Genomic DNA, 19,503 nt, shown 5'->3' on the forward strand with positions numbered 1-19,503 from the left:
ACTTCATGCTCAGAGGGCTGTAAAGGGCAGCTGGCTCCAAGATGCTGTAAGAAAAGTTTTCAGACTCCTTATGGATCGGGGTTAAACTTTATCCTCTGGATTTCTCTACGTTTCTCAGCTTTAGAATTATCTGCAAACTTCACAGTCCTCTGCAAACCCATGCCTATAGCTTGGTGTGTGTCATGGGTACAGAAGGGGAGGTTGTGTGCCATCCTCTGAGTTCTGTGGATCTGTTTGTGCTTTACCTTACAAACACGTATCCACATTCCTTGAGGCACTGAATTATTTAGCAGTTGAGCTGTAACTCTGGGTTTTTGAATAATGCGAAGCAATTTTAGGGAAGCATTTGCCAATGGCACGCAGGTACTTGTTAGCTAATTGATGTGGACGTACTGCACAGAACTGAGCATCTTTACAAATTCTGTTCATCTTCTCCTGCTTTTAACATTGTAACTAACAAATAAAAAGAGCCCTACTCCATAGCAGAAATCTTTTTCGGCAGTTCCAGGGGACTTGTTTCCAAGTGAGATGTAACAGAAAATGGTGCTTTGTGCCGCTGGGTCGAGGTCTGGAAAGCAGATCTCTGTCAGCCCGTGGTGTCAGGTGTTGGGTTGGCATCTGAGCTCTGGTGCTGGGCTCCAATTACAGCAGCCCGGACTGCAGGAAGTGCCCAGATGGAGACTTCGCCCTCAGCCCTATGGCTGCATCGTGGTGATCGCATTTCCCCATTTAAATCCTGAAAGAAGGAAACATTCTAGTGGTTTGTTTTAAGCATTCATGCTTTTAGAACCCTTACAGTATCACCTCCAATAGCGGACTGGTACTGAATGCTGCTACAATCACTGCCAGACACAGAGCAGGGCAGCCCTATGCTCTGAATGTACGCAGATCTGGCCGGTCAGCCTTTATTCTTCTCCCACACTCCAGCCATGCTCTCACAGCCCTGCAAATGCAACAAACACACGCGAGCCGGAGGGCAGCCCTGGGTTCTGAGGGCAGCAGAGGACAGGGGGTGAGGCTTCAAGCCTCTGTGTGCTGAGGGAGCAGGGCTCTGTGCTGCAGCCCTACATGGGAACTGCTCGCTATTGAGCTGAACCAGGGCCAAGGCTCCGCTCGTTGCTGTTCTTTTGGTGACGACTAAAAAAAACCCGCAGCATAATTCATTGGGACGGCGGCTAAGGAATCCAAAAAGTCATCGTAACCCTTGAACGGCTGCCACGGGGCACGTCTGGTACGCTGCAGTGCAGACACGGCGTCGAACTGGAACAGCTCCCGGCTGCAGCGGCGCAGCGCTCCGCCCGGCCCCGCGCTTCCCCTCACGGAGGCGCTCACGCCACCTTTCCCGCCCACAGCGCCGTTGCCCGGCAACCACCCAGCCTCGCGCACTCCCCGCGCCGCCTCTCGCGCACTTCCGGTCCCGCCTCTTCCCGCCCTCCGCGGAAGCACCGCCCCTCCCCGGAAGGGCGAACGGTTCGGCGTGCGGGGGTGGGACTTCCGGCGGCTGGTGGTTCGGCGGGCGGGCGGCAGCGTGAGTCGGGGCTGCGGGGCGGCCACGCAACTTCCGCCCGGGGGGGCGCCGCCGCCGCCGCTGCTGCCGCCGCTGCCGCCGCCTGAGGGGACGGGAGCGGCCGAGAAGAGGCGCCGAGCTGCGGCCTAAAGGGAGCGGGGAGCTGCCGCCGCCTCCCAGCGCAGCCCGACCGGGGCCCGGGCCCGGCCCAGCTCAGCTCAGCGGCGGAGCCCGCAGCCCCGAGCGGCTGCGCCCAGCTCCATGAATGGAAATCAGCAGCGCAGGTGAGCGGCCTAGCGGTGCTCCGAGCGGCCCCGAGTCGGGAGGGGAGAAGCGGGTACCGCCGCCCGGCCGCGGCGGCTGGCGGTGCTGCGTGCCCCCGCCGCGTGGTTTCACGTCCCGAGGGCCCGGCGCGGCGGAGCGGCACTGCCGGGCGGAGCGGCACTCCCGGGGGAGCGGGATGGCCTTCCTCTTTGCCGCCCGCGCTCTGGAGCTGGGAACACCCGCAGGACGAATCCCGGCGTTTCGTAACGCCGCGGGCCGGCGCGGCGCGCAGCCGCCTTGCGTAACCCGGCAGCGCGGGGTGCCGCGGGGCATCGGCCGCACAGCCGCGGCTTTCAGCGCACAACGCATCGCCGCTCGCGATGTCGGCGTCTCCCGGTGGCTGAACGTACGGCTGTGTGCTGGGCCTAGGAGCAATTGCAGGCGTCTCGGGGCGGCTCGATGCGATGCCCTTCGGTTGGGCTTTCGTGGTTTGGGAAGCGCGGGCTCGCTATTTGTGCGCCGCCTGTTTAAAATGTGGTTTGAGATCTAAAGAAGGGATTTGGGTGTGTTGGAAGGGCTGCCGTTCAGGTGCTGTGGGGATGAGGCGGGAGCTGGAGGTGCCAAGCAGGGCAGTCCCAGCTCTTTGCACATGGGTGCCTTTGGTGTTTGTACAGAGGCTGAACTTCGTGGTGGATTTGGCTGGAAAAGCTCGCTGCCCGTGTCCTCGCTTAATGAGCTTAAGTGATGGATTTGAAACCATTTTAGGAAAGTGCTGGATTTTAGCAATCCCACGGAATTTGGGTGGTATGCGAACAATCTGTGTGTGTTAAGTAAACTACAGAGATAACCCGGCGTGAATCGAGCTGCTTTGTAACAGGGCTCAGATTTGCAAGAATAGCACAGGAATGAGTTGGTTTTCTCTTTGGAATGATTTTCCCTTTCGTTAGGTTGTAATGTGATGGTTTTTACCAGGGTGTGTTGAAGTGGTTCAGTGCTGGTTCTGGGGTTGAGCGTTCCTCCCTGTGTGTCCTCTGTAATGAGGAGGTTCCGTGCTTGCTTAATGCCCTGAGCACCTGGGAACTCTGCCATCAGCAGTGCTGGGCACAGACCATGCTGGGCAGTGAGATGAGGGCTGAAGTTGCCTTGTGTCAGAGGAAGGACATTCGGATGCACAGCCCTTCCTGTGAAGGAAAGTCACAGAAGAGGAAGTGGAGAAGATGGATCAGTGAAGCACAGTGAAGGCAGCTCCCAGCTGGTGCCCGGCATCACGCTTCTGCTGGAGGTGTGAGGAGGGCTTCTGCAGGGCTCTATGAAAGCTCTGCTGCTGTGAGTTGGTGCTCTGTGCTGTGACCAAGTCAGAGTGCTGTGTGTCCACATGCTCGTAAATTGTCCCTTCCCAGCCCAGAGCTTTTAGTGTTACGGTGTTGTGTTGCTCTCTTGACTCTGTTTTGGTGTTTTTAATGAAGCACAACAGGCATCGTTGCTTAATCTTTGTGGGCTGTTTTCTGTAGGAGCTTAGGGCAGACAGAATGCAGAGCGTTTGCCTTGCTGTGTTGAGGCTGGTGGCTTGGGAGGACCATTAGAAGTTGTATTTTTGTGGGTGGGGTTGAGAAGAAAGGGGGAATGAATCATAAGTGCCTTCAACAGTTACTCCAGTCAGGAATGCGTGTGATGTGAGTTACAATGGAACTTCGCCTCAGTGGAATTGCAGTGGAAGCTGTTGGAATCAGAGTATGAACTTTACAAATGGTTTCTTCCCCTTTGCTTTACTTCCATAGTGGTTTAATTGTCAGGTAGGATATAGCTTGAGTTAATTCCCAAGCTAATTTTGAAGGAATGGCAGGAATATGAGGCTTTTCAACACATCCGGTCTGCATTTAAATGACAGCAGATGAACAGCAGTGCCCCACTGTGTGCAGCTCCAGTGAGTCCTGCAGCAAGGAACTGAGAGGCAGCATCTGGCTGATGCTTTGGGGCATCTGAGAGCTCTGCAATGGTCCCAAGGCTGGAAGCTGCAGTAAGGACAGACAGCAGGGGGTCGGCAAGATCTCACTAATCCATTTTTTTCTTGCATTGGGATGGGTTTCATAACTGGAATGCCATGGAAGCATTTACCTTTAACTAAGCTTAGAGCTGGATACCAATTGATTTGGTCCTCAACGTTCATCAGGCGTTGTTTCTCACTTCTTTGTGCTGCAGGGTTGTTGTGAAAACAAGAAAATCGACCATTAATTTTTTGCTCCTTTTAATTTTCCTCACACGCGAAACTCGCGGAGGGCATAGAGCAGATTTCAGCGTTATGTCTAAAGAAGTGTTGCTCAGTAACTGTAAGGAATTATTTTTATTTTCTGGTAGTGTAGCTCTAAATTTAGTCCTACGCCGTGTGTCTGGGTTCTTGCTGTTCTGCTCTCAGGCAGTTCTTGGGGAAATGGCAACTGCTTGCATCTGAAACTTGAAAGCCGAGCAGCGGCGGATGGATGGCGTGATGAGTTCTAACAGGACTTACGGTCTGCAACTATTTGTTTTTAAAGTAAAGCCTAAATTGCAAGTAGGGATGTCGAGAAAACGTGGATTGCATTACTCATAAATAATGTAATGCCACCCAGAGAGGTTGCTGCTACAGAAATAAGGCAATTTGTGATTTCTGGCATAGGGAAGGAGCGCGATTGTGGAAACCGATGCTTAACCAGGATCTCCTCACCCTGTTTTTTCAATCTAGAGTTAACTCATGTCTTGCTGGTGGTGGGATTTTCTCTGAGCTCTGCAGGCTGGGCCTCTGAGCCCAAGCAGAAAGGGGCCCTCTGAAAGGGGATCCTTCCCCTCCTCTGCCTGCTGGATGCTGCTGGGTCTCTGTTCTGAGCCCATCCCTGTCATGTCCTCCATCACAGCCTCCAAACTGTTCAGCCACCCTTCGTTGAGAGGTCTAGAACTGTTTCATACACAAAAATAAAGCTATTAACTGATTGTATTTTGAACTTCTGTAATGCTGAAGCCCACAGAGGGAAAACGGTTAATCTCTTGCAGGAAGCCTGGTACTGGCTTCCCTTCCCTGCAGAAGGATCGTGTAAGGAAGCCCTTATCTTCTGTTAGCATCTTGCTAGAAAGCAGTATTTCTTCTTGCTGTAAAACTGCCTTGCGTGCCTGAAGCTTCAGTTTTTCTTAGCATGGTTTGCTGCAAGTGCTTGCAGGTCCTGTGCGTGCTGTGCTGAGCCGTGGGGGCGCTCAGTGGATGTGAGCCCAGTGTGCACAGCCCTCGGCAGGGCTGCCGGCATATAGGAACAGTGCTGGGGCTCGGATCCCAGCAGAGCTGCTGGTATCTTCCCCATCCTTCTGGCAAATGGTGTGGCTGCAGTGGAAGCTTCACAAGGGGGATCTGGCTCCAAAGTTCTGCATTTTTCCATATTGTGGGGAGGTCCATGCGTTGCTGCTGCAGGTACCGGCTGAGCCCACTGGAAATTAACGTCATGTCCCAACCAGAAACCGTATTTCTTGTGTATCTGCAAGCGTCAGATTGTTTTCTTCAGGATGTTCCACAAATAACAGTTACCTTTTCAGCACTTACTTGACTTCTTGACGTGTTGGTTTCCCCCCTCAGCCCTCTAGCAGCATCGGTTTTTTTCCTTCCCTGTGAGCTCTGTGGAAGCTGCGTTCTGTACTGCGGGAGGATCTTCCCTTGTTCTGGAGGATGCTCACACGCTCTGGTTTCAGCAGCTGCTGTGATCAGTAATAATTGGCGAATGCTTTTTCTTGCGTTTGTGAGATGTGTTCGTACTGATGCTGTAAAGGCAGAGTAGCAGCGGTTTGTCGCACGCAGGTTGGTCCCAAACTGTGACAGATTTCCTGTGCTTTGCCTTCCTATGGCCGAATTACATGGAAGAGCAGCTGTCAGTCGCACTCAATGCTGCGTAGAGCAATCCTGCACTCAGTGCTTTGGCTTTGGTCACTGGCAGTACCTGACGTGGGTCCAAGGCTCTGTGAGTCACTGGAGCCATTCAGGAGCTGCGCTGTGCCCACGGCCGACTCAGTGCTGGGCTGGGGCGGAACAGAGCTGCAGCTTGCTTGTATTCCTTGTGAACTTGCCCGAGGGATCCTGCACAAATCAGCAGAACGTCTAAAAACTGTTCCTGAACAGCACGTAGTCTTGTGCTTCTCGTTCCTTGGTTGGAGCAGCTCCAATGGCTCCGATCCCAACGCCTTCATCTGCAGTTCTCTGCTCCCCGCGGTGCTCTGTGGGCACAGCGCTGCTTCCCTGGGCCTGGAACGTGCCCCGTGTGTGGCATCCAGTGCCACCTCTGTGCTTCAGGCTTTTGCTCTAGCTGGGATTTTGTTAATGCAGGTGATGGGACAGCAGTGCTGGGGATAAAGCTGTGCAGGCTTTTGTCTCATCCAGTGCTTTTGTGCTCTGCTGAGGAGCTGAACTTGGAGCGGCGCTCACCCAGCGGTGCTGCACCCCCTGCCCAGCGCTTGCAGCTTCAGTGCTGCCTTCAGCCCAGCTCGGTTCCTGTAGCTACAGTGACACAGCTTGTATGTGAGCTGTGGTGGGGGACTGGGCAGCCCTGATTCTAGCAATCAGCCCCTTTTAATCCTTTTGATTACCTTTATTTCAGCAGTTTTATTCACGTTTCTTGTAGATAGAAACTATAGATGAGCCATGCCACGCGTGTTCTTTTAATATTAAAACAAGCTATTGAGTCACTTATGTCACTCAAATGTTTGGTAGTAACTTTTCACATATGCTTATATTCTGAAAATATGTCTGGAGTAAAACGTAGGGCTGCTTGTACTCATTTCATAGTATTAAAATGAAGAAAAAGTGAGGAGAACAGATGCTTGGAACTCGTTTTGCATAAGCATTGGCTGTGAGGGTGTTCTTAATGATGCCTCTTGTTTTATGTTTTTGTTCTGTTTTATGGCTTGAAGCCAACCCACGCAGAATTCTTTTGGTAGGTTTCTGGGTAGAGAAAGGCAAATGTTACCGTGGAACTTCGCTCTGGTGTTCACCTATGGTCAGCACTCAGCCTGCCTCAAAATCATCCAGCCTGTTCCAGGAATGGGGGAGATTAATCAAAAGACAAATGAGACGTTTTTGTACCGGCACTTGACATTTCAACTCTTCTATGAAAAGAGTGGGCAGGAATTGCTGTCTGCGTCACTGAGTGGGAGTGGAGGGGAGAACTTCCAACTAATTGAATCAAGCGCTGTGACATTTGTGTGATGAGTAATTGGTAAAAACTCGAAGCAGGTCGGGCTGCAGAGCACGTTGTTCTTATTGCTGCAACAGCAAGAGGTGCTTTTAAATGACACGGCCAGCAGAAATGCTCAAGTGTGGCCCATGTTTTACTACTGTTTGGTTTTGGAAGGCACGAGTAAGCAGGACCTCGAGCTGAGGGCCCTCATCTCAGCATACAGGATGCATCTCACCGGTGATGTGTCGCATTGAACCCAGGTGCCTGCCTGACCTCTCGGGGACTTGATTAAGAATGAGAAAGTGGATTAGTGAGTCTTAATGGGAGGCCAGCAAGCGTGCCTACAACTGTGAGGAGCCTTTCAAACTACTGAGAGAGAGAAGCTGGTAGCTTTGCAGTGCAGGTTGTTTGCTGTGCTCGTCTTCTAACGTGTTGCTTTGCTCTCTGACAGGACCCGTCGGGGCTCAGCCCCTGCTCATGGTGCCCAGGCGGCCTGGCTATGGCACCATGGGCAAGCCCATTAAACTGCTGGCCAACTGCTTCCAAGTTGAAATCCCAAAGATTGACGTCTACCTCTATGAGGTGGATATCAAACCAGATAAGTGTCCTCGGAGGGTGAACAGGTAAGAAAGTGACGTTTCTGAATTCTCTCGTTGCTGATGTTTTCAAGCAGGGAGGCGTACTGGAGCAAGTTGAGTCCCTGTGTAGCTTAGAACCTGAGATGGGTACAGAGGCTGCTCCAGGTTCTGGTCGGTTCGGTTGTGACCAGGTGCTGTAATGTGGGCACAGAGCTTTGTGACTGCTTCAGCAGCGCCTCTGTTCTTCAGGGCATCAGAAATAGGGCATAGCTGGAGGCAGGGACTTTTCCTGGTAGAAATACTGGCTCCTAAAGTGTTTCCATTAGCCAGCTGCGCTTGTTCTGGAGGATAGCTGAGCACCCAGTGGTTCTTTTAAAGCGGCTCAGTGCGGTGCTGTGCTTGTTGCCAGTGGAAAAACTTGAGTTTTAACACTTCTGTGATAGAGAAGCGCAAAGCGGAGAGTTTGACCTTCTCCAAGCTCCACCTGCAAGGTGCAAGAGCTGCCATGAGCCCTGCTGAAGAGGAAGCTGGTGTTTATTGTTGTGATGAAGTGTTTTAGGGTAATGTTGCCTGGTCAGGAAATGGCATATGAGTAAGCTTCTGCTTTGTGAGAGTGCTAGTTATGCTTCAGAAGGAAAATGTGTAATTTCTGTAGAATGAGGGAATTGCAGTGCATGAAGAGAGTCTGCAGTGCCACCGAAACACAAAGAATGTCCAAAGAATTCAAAACCTGAAGGCGTATTTCAGAGGTACTGCAATAGTCCCTTTGCAGGGGATGCGTGTGCTGCTTGTATCCAGAAGGCTTTTTTCATATGAAAAAGGAAACAAAACGCTTTCATCTCAAGTGTAAATTCAGTGCTTCCATCTATTTGCTGTAGGTTACTGCTTGCTTTATTGCTGTCAACACATGGAGAAGAAAACTGGCTGAATTGAACCGTGCACAAATCTGATCGTTTTTTACTTGGTTTTATTGTGAAATATCAAATAATTAACGACAGAGCAAAGACTTGGGACACATTGTTTTGTTTTGTTCTTATAAAATGTAAACAGAATCCAAGACTTGTTAGTTGGAGAGCAGGTTGATATTATTAGGTATGCAGTGCAGTTAACTTCTGCCGCTGCCATGGCCTGGCATTGCTTCCAACTATGGCCTTGTACTGGGTTTTCCTAATTGTGTCTTTCTTCCCAGATCAGTGCATCTTTGCTTTGTATAGTAAAGGTGAGAGAGAGCCCTCAGTCATTTCTGGTACTTCCTGAAGCTATTTCACCAACAGCATTTTCTGGTTCTGAAGCATTGAGTTGGTCAAGGCATTATTCTTTAGCGTAGATCTGTTAGCATAGCTGTGATGTGAGAAGGACCTTCTTGGAATATCAGCACGTTCCAGTATGAAACTTCCCTGCAGATGTTTTCAGTGTTAATACCAACCTTTTTTCCAGGGAGGTGGTGGACTCGATGGTGCAGCATTTTAAAGTGACCATATTTGGGGACCGTCGACCAGTTTATGATGGGAAAAGAAGCCTTTATACAGCCAACCCACTTCCCGTGGCCACTACTGGGGTAAGATAAGTGGAGAAACAGATGGCACTTATTACAGCTTCTTAGAAAAGCAAAAGAAAGCCCAGCTTAACTTTTGAGAGACGTTTAACAGATTGGAGGGGAGTTTTGAGCTTTGAGACTCGTTTCTTCCAACTTCTTCCATTTACTTTTCTAAGTTACACCCAAAAGCTTTCTTGAAACTATATTTTCTAAATACTGTATTGAAAAGTTGTTACTAAGTGCTTTTTTCCATAAGTGTTGTGGTCTTGTAGAAGTGTGGAGGGATCTAAGCACATTCAGACCTTTGGAAGCCACCTCCAGAAAGCCAGGGACTTGAAGAACATGTTTTGTGCCCTCCTGCAGCACAGGGAAGCGTTTCACTGTGTTTAATAGCCACGATGACAAAGTGAGCCATGCGTTTGAAACCACTGTTTAGAAAGCAAGTGTCTTGATCCCTTCTCTTAGGCTGGTCTCAAAAGCTGAGGCAACTTTCAAGTTATGTAGACTTCTTTCCCAGCTTTCCAGCTCAATAAATGCAAAGAAGATGGTTCTCTTCCAGCAGTGCCTCTTGTTTTGGGTGCTACATAGAGAGGGCAGGCTAGCAAACTCAAGGATTCAGCTGCTGCTATTGTTTTTTTGCCCACCCAGGTGGATTTGGATGTGACATTACCAGGAGAAGGTGGAAAAGATCGTCCCTTCAAAGTGTCAATAAAGTTTGTTTCTCGGGTGAGCTGGCACTTGCTGCATGAAGTTTTGACAGGAAGAACCTTGCCTGAGCCTCTGGAACTAGACAAACCTATCAGCACTAACCCTGTTCATGCTGTCGATGTGGTGCTACGACACCTGCCCTCCATGAAGTAGGTTCACTGTCTTCCTGCGGTCTGTCTTTACCTGAAGGATCCCCATTGGGACACCTTCATCCTGAAAAGAAAGAATGGTCATTCCCTCACACAGCTGATGAGCTGAGCTGGGGAGATAGAAGCTGATGATGCTTGTGTATTTCTGTAGATATTTAAGCTGCAGAGCAGGTGATACACTTGTTTGAAAAGATCAAGAAGCAGGGGATGCTTGTATTAGGTCTGTGCTGAACTATGGAGAGCTTACAGTGTGCTTAGCACTGCTCCCATGTTTTCTGTTCCAGTTGAGCCAAATCCCACTCATTTGGTGACTGTCTGAAAGCATGAGTCTTTTTAATTCATTGATATACCCATCAATGGTGCATGCTTCTTGTGATCTCAATACATCATTGAGAGTAGATAGCTGTCCTAACCATGCCTGTTACTTTTGAAACATTAGGGGAGGCTATATCAGTTTTGCTGTAGTTGGGCAGTTGGGGTTCCTTTTTGGTTGCTGGCTGTAGCCAGCATGGTGGATTTGCACGGGTGGTTTTCATTGGGTGTAACTGGGAATGTTCTAATGTTCTCCAGCTACCCTAGATCCTGAGCTAAAGGCTGGAGACGTGTAACAGCAGCCTGGAAAGCATTAGTTTCTGTATTTCTTTGTTACCACCACATTTTAATGCAGTGTACACTGAGAGAAGTTTGCTTGTAAAATATGCAAAATGAGTGCAAGGATCAGCCCAGTGTGCTGCTGTAATGGAAATTATACTGTGCTGAAGTTGGAAATTGGAAAACAGAAGTTAATTTGCTGCTTGCAAAAAGAAGTAAATGTTTTGTCTACATTTAAAAACACTGCAATGCATTGAGAGCGCCGTTTAAATTTGACAGAGGTTCCTCGTGCACAAAATTGCAAACATCATAATATTTTGTTACAGTCTTATGACAGAGATGTTTATCCTGTGTTTGGAAGGTGGCGCGTTAAGCTGTGCTCATCTTTTCCCCAGGTACACCCCTGTGGGCCGCTCCTTCTTCTCAGCTCCAGAAGGCTACGATCACCCCCTGGGGGGCGGCAGGGAGGTCTGGTTTGGGTTCCATCAGTCTGTGCGGCCTGCCATGTGGAAGATGATGCTCAACATTGATGGTGAGTTGAGATTCGGAGCTGAGAGTGGAGGTAAAGCTTCTCTCCAAGAATACGAGTCACCTTGGAATTCCATCAGCCTCAGCATTAAAAAGCACAGCAGTTATTCTTGGGTGGTTTTTTCAGTCCTTTCTATGAATGAGGCAGTCCAGAGCTTTGACTTCATTACGGCTTGATGACCTCACGTTGTGGTTTGAGGTTCTGAAGGTGATGTTTGTACCCCGCCACGTGCTTTTGTTGCTGCTGAAGCTCATGCAGGGTTCTTTACAGAGTGTTTCTCCATCGCTTGTGTTGCTGTGGGAGCGCAGCCGCACGCTGCTGGTCTCTGGGTGTGAGCTGTGTGTGTTCATTCACTGATCAGCATCCAGAGGCGTTGGCTGGGCTGTGTCATGTAGGGCTGGCAGGCTGCTGGGGTGACGCATGTCTGAAGAATGTTGTGTTGCCTTAACACAGGGATGTGGTGGTTTTGGTGCAGGAGATCTGGGAGCTCAGCGAAGCGCTTGTCAGCTGTCCCGTGTTGCTGCTATTTAAGGTTTTAAAAGTATGGATTATATCTACTGTGTTGGGCTGTAGCTTGTGCCACATTCCTTACTAGAAGTTATTTCATCGCTTGCTTATAACTTCTCTAAGCAGATTGTGATCTTACTTCCATGGAACAAGTCAGCTGTTTTGTTTAAAAACATTATTGTCTCTTCATGTGATTTGGTTGCTGGTGTGCAGGATGGTAAGAGATGCTGGTAGACCAAAGGTTGCACTAATTACTATGCTAACCTAATTTGTGTGTAGTTAAAATAGTGCTCATGTGGCTAACAAATGCTGTTTCAGTCCCTGGGCAGATCGTATCATTGACAACATCATATTGCATCTTGAATAGTGTCAGCTTTACACATTGAAAAGTCTTCAGCAGAGATGTGGGTGCTGGCTGTGCTTGTAGCTCAGAGTCTCTTCAGGACATGACAGCTCTCTAGAAATTAATGTTATTTGGAGAAAAACCTTTCCAAAACTCAGAAATGCAAAGCAGCTGTACGATGACGAAGCTGGAGACAGATGTGTCACTGTGGTTGTTGGAAGGAAGGCTCCTTAATCTGTTCTGAGGAATGAGTGCTGCTCAGCATTTTCTTGAGGGTTACTTGGAATCTGAAAAAAACATGCATTTATCTGCTGTTTCAGGGCATTCTGACTTTGGTTTTCTTGGTATTTTGTTCTTTTTAGTTTCTGCTACTGCCTTCTACAAAGCACAACCTGTGATTCAGTTTATGTGTGAAGTTCTTGACATTCACAACATTGATGAACAACCAAGACCTCTGACTGATTCTCATCGGGTAAAATTCACCAAAGAGATAAAGGGTGAGTAGAAATGGGTCTGTGCTGCCCTGCAGGGTCATCCTAGGGACTCGGTTTAACTGGAAACACCCCTGGTCGTCACACATCAAAAGAGACCTACCTGCACCTGCCAGGAGAACTGCAGTGCATCACGTTAGTAATTCTAGTCCTGAATGAGGCAGTGTGGTTCTGCAGAAAGGAAAGGTGCAAAATGAGAGATGTTCCCATGGCTTGAAGAGAGGAAGGGGGAGCATTCGTCGCCTGGTTGGCGGTAGGCAGCTTTGCCTTGCTGGCTGCTAACCTTTTAGAAGCACTGAGGTTGTGGTGGTGTTGTGCTGTAGGTCTCCTGGTGTTTAAATGTTGAGGCAAAACGAACATTGATTTTGAAGCTAACTTAATTGATTCTTTGAAAGTATGCTATTTGCAGTGACTTCTAATAACTGTTTGCTGTATGGAAAAACAAGTACTGCTTGATAACTTGCAGCTGAAGGCCAAATTCCATTCCAAAGGAATTGCATAAGCTACTGTTTAGCGTAGTTTCACTCCATATATGCTCCTTTGCTTTGCATTTTCCCATATCCTTTCATTCCAGTGTGATTTGCAGAGAGAGGTGCTTTGAAGGAGTTCAGCTCTTCAGAGCTCTGCTCTGGAACACTTGTGTTACTGATGAAAGCTTGGACTCTGCTGAAATACTGGCTGGCAGACAAATAGATCTCAGCTATATTTACAAAGCAGTATGCTTATGGAATAGCTGTTAGCTGGGGAGGGGAAACGTACCTTCTAGGACAGATGTAGTAGTCCAAACATGTCTCCTCCTTACACCCATCTTTGTTCATTCTGGGAGGCCAACAGCTGGAGAAGGAGACGCTGTCTCTTCTTAATCTTGGATGCCTGAGACACTTTGCTACCGCAGTCAGAGAATACGAAGAGGTTACCTTCACTCTTATTGATGTACTGTCTGGGAACTCCAGCCAAGATATGATCATATATAGTGAAACAAACCCTGCCTTGCAGAATTTGCAGCCTGTGTGTGCAGCTCAGTGGGAGGATGGTTCCTTCTGTAGTGTCACGGCAGATTGATGACAGAGCACTTGATGGGTTCCAGATACACATTCACAGCCCTTTTCTGCTTGACCACAGTGCTTCATGGCTCCTTTTCTGTGTTTTCTTTAATGCTGTGTTAGCTTAGTTGTAGTTTTCTGCTGATGCCTTCCGAGTGATGCTGGTGTTAATGTTGTTGGGAATCAGTGAAGCACACTTAATGCTTCTTTGGGATATCTGTGCACCAGGTAAGCTAAGGGTGACATCTGCTCCCTGGGACTTGGGGACCTGCCTTGATGGGTTTATTCATGGCGTGGCCCACAGTCCACACAAACCTGGACAGGACGCATCACCCAGCTTTCTCAAAAGCCTCAACTGGTGGAGGGTAGGTGAAATAATTTGAGTGGCAGTGCTGTTTCCAACTGCCTTTTCTGCTGAGATGAGCTGCTGGGGTTGCTGTTGGCATTGACTGTGCATAGAGAGCAATGCCTGGGGTGCCAGTAAAGGAAGTTACAGACGGAGTATGGCGACAAGGCTAGGAAAAAGGAACAAGGAAAAAGAATCTGCTTTTGCCCTTTCAATTACTGTAAGTGCAGTTTTTAAGGGGAACGCAGTGCTGAGAATGAGAACAAAAAAACCGTGGTAAAAACAGCCCTGTGTCTACCAGAGATTGGTCATGTTCCTGTTCAATGAAGCTGCCTTGAGGAATTCAGGTGACATCGAACGCTCAATGCTGTGCATTACGATGTGTTTTGGAGGAAAATACCTGATTAGTCAGAAGTCCACTTGTAATTTAAGAAAAGATGTGGAGAATGATGCCTCGTGTTTCGCTATTTGAGCTCTGAACGTGTTGGGTTAGAATGCCCTCCTTCATAAGAAACCTTGTGCCTCCTGTGCGAGTTGTTTTGTGGCTGTGACATTGGGTTTTTTGGTGCTTGTGTGCAGGTCTGAAGGTAGAAGTGACTCATTGTGGAACGATGAGACGGAAATACCGCGTTTGTAATGTGACCAGGAGGCCTGCAAGTCATCAAACGTAAGATGCTTTTTTGTCAGGGTGTAAGATGTGCAGAAGCTTAGCACTGAATATCTAATGGGATCCAACTTTATTCATTCTGGGAGTGCTAATAATTGCCAGCTAAGCTTTTCATAATTTTGATTGATGAAAACTTGTTTCTCTCCAGCTTTCCTTTACAGTTAGAAAATGGCCAGACTGTGGAGAGAACAGTAGCACAGTACTTCAGAGAGAAATACAACCTCCAGCTGAAGTATCCTCATCTGCCTTGCCTGCAAGTGGGACAGGAACAGAAACACACCTACCTGCCTTTAGAAGTAAGGAACTTATTCTGATATAAGTCAGCTCGTTATTTCAGGCAGTGTCTTTTTGCAGACGAAGTAATGCACTTTGCAGTGCAGGTGTGTTGCATATTTACAGATTCTTTACGTGCCCTTTGTTTTATTTCACTGATGACTACGTTTTTAAAGTGCTTGAACGATGGGAACTGAGGGAAAGCGTGCAGTTGCTTAAACGCTTTGGAGGTTTGTAGAATTCTCTAATGAATTCTCTGGTTCTAAATGCTCTGTATTAATGCTGCTGATGTTTCCTCAAGGTATGTAACATTGTGGCTGGCCAGCGGTGTATCAAGAAGCTAACGGACAATCAGACATCAACTATGATAAAGGCCACAGCAAGGTCTGCTCCAGACAGGCAGGAGGAAATCAGCAGATTGGTGAGTTCTTCAATTTCTGTTTGGCTTGGTGCTGTTCAGCAATGGTTCTGAACCCCAGCCTGGCAACTCTTCTACAGGCCATAGCTGACTGCCTTACTGGCAAGCAGCGTCTTCATTTGTGGGGTTGAGGGTTTCCTGGGTCAGGGGCTTCTGGTCACACACTGACAAACCATTTTGTTGTAAGACATTCTTAAATTCTTCAGTCCAGCGTAACTCTTTCATTCCTTCCTCTTATCATTCTGGCATTATAAATTATTGCTGTTTTGAAATTTGCTCAGTATCACCCAAGGGATCTGTATCAGAAAAGTGAATCTGGGTCTCCTGAGCCTCAGTCTTGTTTTTCAACTGTTGGACTGCTTTCCTCAGCACACGTTAAATGTTGTCACTCCGTGGCTCCACTGTCTTCATCTCTTATGTATCTGCTGCTGAATTCACCCATCCCAGCAGTTTTCTCTGATTCAGAATGTAAGACTTGAGTATTTTTGGTTGAATATTCTGATAAACAGATTTGAAATGGTCTGATTTGGAGCTGACAAGTGAACCAACATTTTTCAATTAAAATAAGACTTCAGGAAAATACAGAAGACAAGAATGTGCAGTAATTGAAGGAGTTAAAGTGTTCTTATTTCCTAAGGAAAATGCTTTTTGATCTATTCAGCGAGCGAACGAAATGCTCTTGGATGAGCATAGTGCAAGTGAGCCCCCAGAGTAACTGAGGGAACACAAAATCTCATCCAGTGTCTCGTGGCAGTTGAGCAATCAGTGGTTGAATCGGAGCCTTTTCCAATGAGAAGAGGGATCGTAGGACGTTTCTGCCGCGTTCCTTTTAGAACAGAGTGGCTCCAATTTGTTGCACGAGTTCCGTTTGTGTAACACAGGGAAACTCTTGCAGGTGAGAAGCGCGAATTACGACGCGGATCCGTTTGTTCAAGAGTTCCAGTTCAAGGTGCGGGACGAGATGGCCCACGTGACGGGGCGCGTGCTGCCCGCGCCGATGCTGCAGTACGGGGGTCGGGTGAGCTCTGCACCTTTTCTTTTTGCCTCCGTGCCGATGGCTGACGCGCGATTCCCAACGTGCGTCGGCTGTTTCAAGCCCTTCAGTTGCCTTGTGCAGAACAGGGAGCAGAGTTTAGATTGCAGGCTTTGTTTTCTCGTGTTCTGAAGCAGTAAATAGCGCAGCTCCTTGCTCTCGCTCACGTGGATATTGCTGTGTTTCTTCTTCCTGCAGAACAGAACAGTGGCGACCCCAAGCCATGGAGTTTGGGACATGCGAGGGAAGCAATTCCACACTGGTGTTGAGATCAAAATGTGGGCTATCGCTTGTTTTGCAACGCAGAGACAATGCAGAGAAGAAATACTGAAGTAAGGCATGTCATAGTTCAGGCTTTGGGCTGCTTTTGTGATGAAACCATTTAGTGAAAACATGGATGTGAGAGATCTAATGATTTTGAACTGGCTTTAATCATCTCGGATGTTAAGGAAAGAATCCAACCTCCTTTCTGGAAGCTACAGTCAGAACACTGTTTGAGTCTTGTGATATTGCTGCTCTGTGTTTACTTTCATTTAGTGTTATGAATGCAGTCCTAAAAGCCCCCAGATTTGCTGTTTTCCATTCTGACCTGTGTTGTTTCAAAGCTGCCTGGCCTTCACACGAGTGCTTTAAAAATGCTACTTTGAAAGCTCTGTGAAATCCTTCTCTTCATAGGAGTAACAGAGTTCTCCTACCTGTTTTTGCTTTGGTTGTTGTGTGCTATTGCCAATGCAAAAATGCAGTAAACTCCTTATCTGTAGGGGTTTTACAGACCAGCTGCGTAAGATCTCCAAGGACGCAGGGATGCCGATCCAGGGCCAGCCCTGTTTCTGTAAATATGCCCAGGGTGCAGACAGTGTGGAGCCCATGTTTCGGCACCTCAAGAACACCTATTCAGGGCTTCAGCTCATCATTGTCATCCTGCCAGGAAAAACACCGGTGTACGGTAAGGGAATCCCTTGGACTTCACCTGTTTGGTGAAGCATCGTTCAAACGTATGCATGGCGTGTCAGAAAACTGTTCTGGAGCATTCATTAGGCGTAGGGAACCAGTGCTGTCTGAAGTTGAAATCAATTAGAAGCAAGTCTGAGCATTCAGCTAAATAGAAAGCTGTTTTACAGAGTATGTATGTCTCAACTGTTGTGATGTAAGCTAAGATCAGAACGTGGCAATAGTTCCAAATGGACTCAGTTTGTATCCTGACTTTGGTTTCACAGCGGAGGTGAAGCGTGTGGGAGATACACTGTTGGGAATGGCCACGCAGTGTGTTCAAGTCAAAAATGTCATTAAAACATCTCCACAGACCCTTTCAAACCTGTGCCTGAAGATCAATGTTAAATTAGGAGGAATCAATAACATCCTTGTACCTCACCAACGGTAAGAATCTGCATGGAGATGTATTGGGGTTTTCTTTGATACGTGGCACCCAGCGTTTAACTGTAGCCAAAACTTACACTGAATTGTCCTTCTGGTACTATGTGATGTGAGCTAGAATTGCATTTCTTCTTGTGTGGGCCCTGAATAGTTGTTGGCCTGGGAGCTAAGGCTCCTGTGTTTTTCCATGCTTGATCAGTATCAAAGATTTGAACAGCTGCAGTTCTGGAGGTGCTGAAATATTGTGTCAATTAGAAGCTTTCTGCAGGTTTAGGAGTCTGCCACACACCACAGGACTATCTGTTCTGATTGGTGTGCCAATGTGCTGTCAGCAAGGGCAGAAGTATACTGACAGCACCCTGCTTCTCTCACACTGTTAGGCTAAGCAGTTCATTCTTTGCACAGGTAATCTCTGTGCTTGTGTTCCAGGTGCTTTGAAGCCCTCAGTGGGGTTTGGGTCTAAGCCATGCTCCCCTCTTTCTCACATGCTTTCTTCTGAAGAGTCTATCAGTCCTGAAGACAAGAAGTTCTGGTGGTCTCTAACTGTTGTTAGGAGCATATCAGTTCTTTAAGAGTGAACATACACACTAAGCAAGCCAGGCAAAAACTTCTGGAGTGCAAAGGTGTAGAAATTCTTCCCTGAGGACTCCTGAAAGAATGGAATTTGAGTTTAAGCTTGAAGGAGAAGTGCATGGAAGAATATCTTAAAGCAGTGGGAGATTGTGCTGGTCCTTGTCTCCTGTAAGCCAGACCAACGTGCGTGCTGCTGCGAGCGCAGCCATCTGTTGCAGGGCTGAGGTAGCACTGAAGTGTTGCTTAGCTGGCCTCCCAGCACCAGTGGAATCAAATGGTAGAATAATGGTTTCTGTAGGAGACTGCCCGCATTGTTAAGGTGCAGCTCTTTGGCTTCTCTCCCCTAGAATCATGCCTGCAGTTTAGTGGCAGTGTTTTGCAGTGACCGTTAGCGTTGTGGAAGTTTGCTTTCAGCACACAAAGATCTCATTGTTCAGGTCTGGCTGGAGTACCTGATAAGAAAGTCTCTCTGTGTCGTGCAGCTGAAATAGAAACAAAGGCCCATTTGAGCACCAGCTGTTCATCTGCAAGTGTGACTTAGCACTTTTCTTTTTCTTTCTTTTTTTTTTTGAAGACCTTCTGTGTTCCAGCAGCCAGTGATCTTTCTGGGAGCCGATGTCACTCACCCTCCTGCTGGAGATGGAAAGAAACCTTCCATAGCTGCTGTAAGTTCTATGAAATCAACGTTGTTCTTTCATCTCGGGTAAATGTTAGAACAGCAAATGCAACTCATGGCCTGTGTTTGTCAGGTGTCTTTCAGGATTATGCCCTCATTCTTGCTACACCTTTCCAGTGTTACCAAAAATAATGTCTTTAAAAGAAAAATAGTGCTTGATACTTTGTGCTCAGAGCGTTTTGATTTTTAAATGAAGGCAATCATGTTAAATAGAATGCTTTTGCAGAAGTAATATGAAGGAATTAATACTGCTTGATGATGTTAGGGTGTTTTGTGTAGATTTGAACTGGCTGCTTTTAATCATGCAACATTCTCCCAAAGGTTGTAGGCAGTATGGATGCTCATCCAAGCCGCTACTGTGCCACGGTGAGAGTTCAGCGGCCCAGGCAGGAGATCATCCAAGACCTGGCCTCCATGGTGAGGGAGCTTCTCATCCAGTTCTACAAGTCAACGCGCTTCAAGCCCACACGTATCATCTTCTATAGGGATGGGGTCTCTGAAGGACAGTTCCGACAGGTTGGTTCATTTGTGAGCTGTCTGAAACACTGCATTGCTGCCCTCCTGTTGGAATAAGCTGCACTGCTGCTTTTGTGCTGAGGTACCACAAAAGATTGAGCCTTTTTAGGAGAGTTTCTTAAGCGTGTTGGGTAAGGGAAGTTGCCATTTCCTTGTTGTCTAGGAAGAGCAACTCTTACTCTTGGGAAACAATA

At 47.9% G+C, this 19,503-nt stretch overlaps 1 protein-coding gene across 3 annotated transcripts in view; it reads left to right on the forward strand.

Annotated features, from left to right (window-relative positions):
* Window positions 1–1,708: 1,708 nt before the first annotated feature.
* LOC122193446 (protein argonaute-3) overlaps window positions 1,709–19,503 on the forward strand; it is a 29,555-nt gene continuing 11,760 nt past the window's right edge. For all 3 annotated transcript variants that reach the window (XR_006182908.1, XR_006182909.1, XM_042894226.1), the window contains exons 1-15: window positions 1,709–1,791; window positions 7,409–7,580; window positions 8,973–9,093; window positions 9,721–9,929; window positions 10,916–11,052; window positions 12,262–12,396; window positions 14,359–14,446; window positions 14,595–14,742; window positions 15,021–15,140; window positions 16,033–16,155; window positions 16,369–16,502; window positions 16,932–17,116; window positions 17,388–17,547; window positions 18,692–18,782; window positions 19,115–19,309. Coding sequence is in view for 1 of the 3 variants with exons in the window: in XM_042894226.1 (XP_042750160.1) it covers window positions 1,773–1,791; window positions 7,409–7,580; window positions 8,973–9,093; window positions 9,721–9,929; window positions 10,916–11,052; window positions 12,262–12,396; window positions 14,359–14,446; window positions 14,595–14,742; window positions 15,021–15,140; window positions 16,033–16,155; window positions 16,369–16,502; window positions 16,932–17,116; window positions 17,388–17,547; window positions 18,692–18,782; window positions 19,115–19,309 (2,037 nt within the window). In the remaining 2 variants the exon portion in view is untranslated. The remainder of the gene's footprint in view (window positions 1,792–7,408; window positions 7,581–8,972; window positions 9,094–9,720; window positions 9,930–10,915; window positions 11,053–12,261; window positions 12,397–14,358; window positions 14,447–14,594; window positions 14,743–15,020; window positions 15,141–16,032; window positions 16,156–16,368; window positions 16,503–16,931; window positions 17,117–17,387; window positions 17,548–18,691; window positions 18,783–19,114; window positions 19,310–19,503) is intronic.

This window comes from Lagopus leucura, unplaced genomic scaffold, assembly GCF_019238085.1.
Source record: "Lagopus leucura isolate 7727_CA_CO unplaced genomic scaffold, USGS_WTPT01 136-5_obj-0_obj, whole genome shotgun sequence".
In the NCBI taxonomy this organism is placed as follows: Eukaryota; Metazoa; Chordata; class Aves; order Galliformes; family Phasianidae; genus Lagopus; species Lagopus leucura.